The 6,708-nt window shown below is 45.4% G+C and overlaps 1 protein-coding gene across 1 annotated transcript; it reads right to left on the reverse strand.

Annotated features, from left to right (window-relative positions):
- Window positions 1–2,790: 2,790 nt before the first annotated feature.
- Window positions 2,791–3,497, reverse strand: LOC121834088 (zinc finger protein 664-like). The gene is made up of 2 exons (XM_042287832.1): window positions 3,479–3,497; window positions 2,791–3,332 (listed from the first exon to the last, which is right to left on the reverse strand). Exons 1-2 carry the CDS (start codon window positions 3,495–3,497, stop codon window positions 2,791–2,793), a joined length of 561 nt encoding a protein of 186 aa, XP_042143766.1.
- Between the last annotated feature and the right edge of the window lie 3,211 nt (window positions 3,498–6,708).

Below are 6,708 nucleotides of genomic sequence, written 5' to 3' on the forward strand. Positions count from 1 at the left end.
GCACGTAGAGAAGTATACATGAGAAAGCCTCTTCCGGACTGTCACAAAAGGTCTGCCTTTTTGACATCGGTGCCAGAGTGAAGACGCATCTTCACGTGCAATGCGTGCCGCGCAAGCACGTTGCACGTTAGACACGGGAGGCGAGATTGACAACACGGAGATGCTCTCCCATAAGAAACCGAAAGCCAGATACGTGTCTAAATTGAGCATTTTTTTCGAAACGCCGTAAAATGCTGGGCGTGTCTCATGTATACCATTGTAGCGTGGGTGTATTTAGTAGTTCTCGATGATGCCGACCAAAATTATAATTGAAACCGTGCCTTTAAAACTATTATTTAACAATTTAAGTACTCGGAATTTATTAAATATCCCATTATATTGACCTCTAACAATTTTCCTTTGACACAGTCCACTACGGCATCAACCTTTTCTCTGTGCGATGCTTAGTGTTTGCAGGAGCGATTTTGCCCGTTTTTCCGGAAGCAGCCTGTATATATGTCAAAACAAATATTTTATATGCTTGGAAACAGGACTCAACCTCCACGAATTCTGGCGCATCAGGCAATAGTCACAACCACTGTACAGTCAGCGCAGATTAAGACATATTTAAATGTAGTGTTGACGATTGGGCTAGTTGGTCATTCATATTAGCGGAAAACAAACAGCGCAAGGACAAGGACAGAGTAGAAGGCGGTAGACACACACAGCGCTGACTTACAACTGAGCTTTATTGGCACTGACAACATGTATAAATACACAATTTGCCCTGCCCAAAAGCCAAGAAAAGAAACACAAGAGGAGGACTACACGTGTTCCTAGAGTCATCTGCAGGCGCCGTTGCTCTCCGATCTGAGTAGAAAAATACACTCCTTTTCCGTCAAGGCAAGTGACGGGGCACTAACACACTCAGAGCCCGATTGTCCAATGGCGCGGGCTTCTATAGTCTCACGTGTCAGTTTATCTTTTTGTTTACTGATGACCGTGCATCGTTCAAAAAACGGAGCACATCCGCAATCCCGGCAATGCACCCCAAGGTGCCCCGACACAACCTGAGACACATTATATCGATGCTCTCTTAAACGCTCATTAAGACAACGTCCCGTCTGCCCTATGTATCTCCGGCCACAGGACAGGGGAATAGAGTAGACAACACCCGCAACGCATGCAACAAACTGGCTTTGGTGTTTCTTGGCGCACACCTGTCTCTCTATTACATGAGAGTTCACTCTTTTGCACATCATAGATAGCTTGTCTGGAGCCGAAAAGACCTTAGGCTGCAGTGTCTCCCCACACACACCTGCTGGCTTTATGAGCCAAGGAGTAATAAACCCCTCCTGTCGTTTTCGTCTGCCCACTCTAAACTGGTAAAAAGGGGAATCATTAACATTTGCTTTAAAAACGCCCTTAATAAATCATGCTTTCACTTAGTCAAGGATAGCTTTAAGAATCAAGTAGCGAGGCTCACGGCCGCGGGCTACCCGTTGCGCCTCTTAACGGCAGTCGCAGAAACTCTACTAAAGAGAAGACGGATTGAGAATGCTGAACAAGTTAACAGGAAAAACAGGAACATCACAGTACTACCGTACCTACACAAAATATCCCATAATCTGAAAAAAGTGGGACGCCGAGCTGGTGTTCACGTGGTCTTTTCGGCTCCAGACAAGCTATCTATGATGTGCAAAAGAGTGAACTCTCATGTAATAGAGAGACAGGTGTGCGCCAAGAAACACCAAAGCCAGTTTGTTGCATGCGTTGCGGGTGTTGTCTACTCTATTCCCCTGTCCTGTGGCCGGAGATACATAGGGCAGACGGGACGTTGTCTTAATGAGCGTTTAAGAGAGCATCGATATAATGTGTCTCAGGTTGTGTCGGGGCACCTTGGGGTGCATTGCCGGGATTGCGGATGTGCTCCGTTTTTTGAACGATGCACGGTCATCAGTAAACAAAAAGATAAACTGACACGTGAGATTATAGAAGCCCGCGCCATTGGACAATCGGGCTCTGAGTGTGTTAGTGCCCCGTCACTTGCCTTGACGGAAAAGGAGTGTATTTTTCTACTCAGATCGGAGAGCAACGGCGCCTGCAGATGACTCTAGGAACACGTGTAGTCCTCCTCTTGTGTTTCTTTTCTTGGCTTTTGGGCAGGGCAAATTGTGTATTTATACATGTTGTCAGTGCCAATAAAGCTCAGTTGTAAGTCAGCGCTGTGTGTGTCTACCGCCTTCTACTCTGTCCTTGTCCTTGCGCTGTTTGTTTTCCGCTAATATTTAAATGGATTATGCATACGCAGTTTTTAGATACATGAATATACACAATGGAGTCAATTTTGCCTTTAGTACAACAAATGTATATGATCTGTCTACTACAAGAGGAATTTCGAATATTTAAAATCCTGACGAATTCAATATTGAAATATTCAAGATTGCTGCTATTGAAAGACCTTAGTTATTTTATAAGTTCGTCTATTTATGGTCATGAGTAGGCCGATTTGTAAGAAACATAAGTGACCCTACAGACAACCCAGAGGCTCCAGGTGCAGCACGAGATTAATGACTCTAAATTAATAAAAGGCTTGGCATCAAGTATTTTCTTTTTCTTTCGTGTTTCTGTGTTTACGTATCTGTGTTTACGCGATAAGTAAGAGGCTGAAAGATTTGAACCACGCGAAAAAACACTCTGCTGCAAGTAGAACCCCTGCAGGTCTATCGCCAAGCCAAATGAACGCACATCGGTGCTCGAGTATTTCGTTTGAATCCCCTCCACAACTATGATGCACCGTCAGGGTTCTGATCACTTCCGATGTGTCTTCCGATGACTGCGTAAATTGGTATCAGCCGCAAATGCTCTACCGCAGGTCTCGCACTTGAACGGCTTCTCTCCTGTGTGAGTCCTCTCATGAACCATCAAACTGCATTTCTGTGTAAACGCCCTGCTGCACGTGTTGCACCGGTAAGGCTTCTCTCCTGTGTGAGTCCTCACATGAATCGTCAAATCGGATTTCTGAGTAAACGCCCTGCTGCACGTGCTGCACTTAAACGGCTTCTCTCCGGTGTGAATCCTAACGTGACCTATCAAGTGAGACTTCCGCGAAAACGTTTTCTCGCAGTCACCGCAACTGAAGGGCCTCTCGCCAGTGTGAGTCCTCTCGTGAATGGCGACAGCCGTTGCGGAAGGGCATGAGTGAGGACAGAAGCGGCACGGGTGCTTGCTCGGTCGTCGGTGCTTCTGCTGCTTGTCTGGGTCCGACCAGTTGGTCTGGGGGGAGGTGTCACCCCTGCGGCTGTCACGGTCAAAGGTATCCACTTTGTCGCCATAGCATGCTCCTATCCAGTCTGTTGGGATGACACGACAAAGCAAGAAATGTCGGCGCGGTTATTACATTCTGCCGTTGCCGCCTAAGGTAGGTAATCATTCACTTGGGACGTTAAGAAGGTTCAATCGCGATGCTTGTAAAGGTCTACAGGCGATCGTTAAGAACTCGACTCTGGCAGCCCCATGGTGCCGCAGCTGTGGTGGCTTGCGTGTTCTGCTAACCAAGTGCGAAATGGGAGTGAAGAAATGGGCCGCTGCTGCCCAGTGTTAGCGGTAACCAGTGGCGTACGCAGGATTTCATTTCGCGGGGGGCCGGACCAACGAGGGTAAAGGGGGACAAGATAAAAAGAAAAGAAAGTTCAAGAGAAAATAAAAGCATGTTCATTTTTTCTAATAACTATGCATTCTTCTATTAAGTAATTAAAATAAAGTTGTCATATTGGTTTTGGGATGATTATGATACATAAAAATGATGCCCCGGAAATTTCCCACCAGGAAGCATTTGCATTTTACTTTTTTAATTTACAAGTCACGTCAAAAGAACGCACCAGAGTAAGCAGAAAACAAGAATCATAAAAACAAATATTTTATGAAGCACGACTCCAATGCATAAAGCCTCCAGTCGTCGGGGCTGATAAAACAATGATGCATAAGTAGAAACGCGGAACATCTTGATGAATAGACGATAAGCACTGGAAAGCTGCTCCGCCGTAAAGTACTCCCTATCTTAACCTGATCTAACCAACAAAAATCTCGCGTGATTTGTTCGTTGGTGTCGATTTCTAAGGTTTCCAAAGTCCGCTCACAAAAGAAAGTCAAGGAAGTCACACAACGCAACAAAGGGACGATGTAAAATGGTTTACACATTCATATATTGCACTTGGCTCTCGCCCTGAGGCAGCAGGTCGCACACTCGGGAGTCGCGCCCCTATCTCGCGCGGTTCTCAAACTGCCGATGACAACTTCCGTACTCGAACCTTGAACCGCAAATCCCGCGCCTTTAGGCGCCTATATCCACTTTTCTAAGATTTTTCCCGCCATCCGAGGAGCCAATCAGATATCACTTTTTTTAGACCAATGGGAGCCACGCGGTACAAAACAAACACATACAATACAAAATCCAGTTAAGAAAGGACACGTGCATAGACCCCCGAAAACTCCTAAAAACCTTCGCCCTAACTGTAGTAGACCGTCAGCCGGACACCGCTTCAAGGAAAAACCCTTCGTCGGGGTGCAAGAGCAATACCGACGCTTCTTCTCAAAATAAAAAAAGGCTACCAAACATCGAGGGGCCCCGCTGCGCTCGAGCGAGGCACAGCGCATGGTACGCACCCAGAGCGGGTCCTCGAGGAACAATTAAGACAGGGGACACGGGGGCCGCTCCGTGGCGATGACAAACCAGCCCTGGCGGTTCCACGAGAGGGACGTGAGGCACTCGCGAAGCAATAAAAGTAGAAGTAAAGGAAGATATTCGTTAATTGATTATTTTCCAGTCATATTAGATAAAAGACGTTAAAACTACACATAATTTATTATTTTTACTGTGTCATAAATGGCATATTGCATTCCCTTCCTTTTTTATTTCCTCTTTGTTTACAACTTCTCCACGAAGTTTGATATTGATAAACCCGAGAGTCAGTAACCTCGCCGACTCCCCCCCCCCCTTCCCCTCAAAAATTTCAGGGGGGGCCGCGGCCCCTTCGGCCCCCCCCCCCCCCCTGTGTACGCCACTGGCGGTAACCTGTTACAAGTAACGTCGTCACCGTTAGCGCCTTACTTTTTCAGTAACGTAGTAACGTAATCGTTACTTTCCAAAACGGTTACGGGTAACGTACTTGCGTCAGTTATTTCAAGTAACGGATAACGTAATCATGTCACTTGTTACATCTTCTGAAAACTTGAAAAAGTGCACCCATATTTTTTGCCCGTTTCGATACTTCACTTTACCTGAAGTCCAGGCGCAGCTGATGCTACAAGATGATGGAAATTATCAGAGAGAGGGAAAAGGAAACCATCATGGTGTTCTCTGTGTTTCTGTACATGTTGAATCTTTGCTGAACCAACCATAAACGTTCATGGTCCATTAGCTCGTTGCGTCGGATGCGTCTAGATTCACGCTGAAACATAGTATGTGATCCCAGTAATTAATTATTGCACTGATTCTACATATTTTCTAAATATTTCCTCTCTTTTTCCTCCGCAAAAATGTCCACTTTAGAAAGTCTCCAGCGCCCGCGCCTGTCATCCCAGTGCCGAAATACGCTGTCGTCAAAAAAAAAAAAAAAAGGGCTGTTACCGTCTATTTATAAAAAAAACGTAACGCAAAAGCTACGTGCGCTACTTTCTGTCGGTAACAGTATCGCGTTCCTTTATTTCGCAAGTAACGAGTAACGCATATCTTTACTTTCTTGAGGTAACGCCTACAGCACTGCGGCTATACCTCTGCCAGTACGGAGCGCTGGGTGATAGCGTGTTGACATTCATAATGATCCTTACTGCGTATTAAGTAACGCTGGAAGGGTCGTTCACACGCCCACAGATTATTAGGTTACACAATATAGCATTCAATAGGCTTGAAGATTAATCGTTGTGTGCCTTAGAAACTTGAAAAATCGCTAAGGTACACAGCGAATATTTTACGAGCGATTTGAAACAGGGAGAAACGCGGTTCTATATCGACAATGATGTTTACATTTGCTAGTCTAGCTAAAGCTAAACTTCTAAAGCTTCAATCACTTTGAACAGTCAAACATCATTTGGGCTATTTCATGCGTCGAAAATAATTTATAGCATTTGTGAGAGCTACTCGATCAACCGGAACTGAAGGAAAAATACAAATTTGTAATATAAATACGCAAGTCAGCATGGTACGTTTCTCTGATATCAAATATGTGATATAAGTTTTCGGTTTTGTGCAGGCCGCATCTTAAAACTTAATGAAGTTTCCACGTGGGGAAAACTTTGTGTACCACATCAGACTCCTCACGTTTTCTACCTTCTGGAAAACCGAGCCTACAAAAAGGTTTTCTATCCGTGTGGGACCGTTCATGCATCTATGAGGGTGTGAAGAGGGTGCGAGGCTGGAAGAGTGTTATCCCGTGTGCGTCTTATCGTACCTGATGTTGTTAGTTCTATGGGCACCATAAGATTGGGGGCAGAAGTCGCACTGCCGTCTGTCCTCCCTTCCAGGTCTATCTTCAATGGTTGCCTCTGCAATTCGGCTCCTTGGAAGGAGAGCTCCGCCCCTTGTCCTCGCAGTCCGTTCTCTGCCATTCGGAGTCGTATGCTGCGTGGGAAAGTTCGGTTAGGACTGAAGATCAAATTTTCTTTAGTTCCTTTTTTTTATGCTATACCAATACATACCAATACCCAATTAGAACGAACTTAAGGAACAAG

Source organism: Ixodes scapularis, unplaced genomic scaffold (assembly GCF_016920785.2).
Source record: "Ixodes scapularis isolate PalLabHiFi unplaced genomic scaffold, ASM1692078v2 ptg000494l_1__unscaffolded, whole genome shotgun sequence".
NCBI lineage: Eukaryota > Metazoa > Arthropoda > Arachnida > Ixodida > Ixodidae > Ixodes > Ixodes scapularis.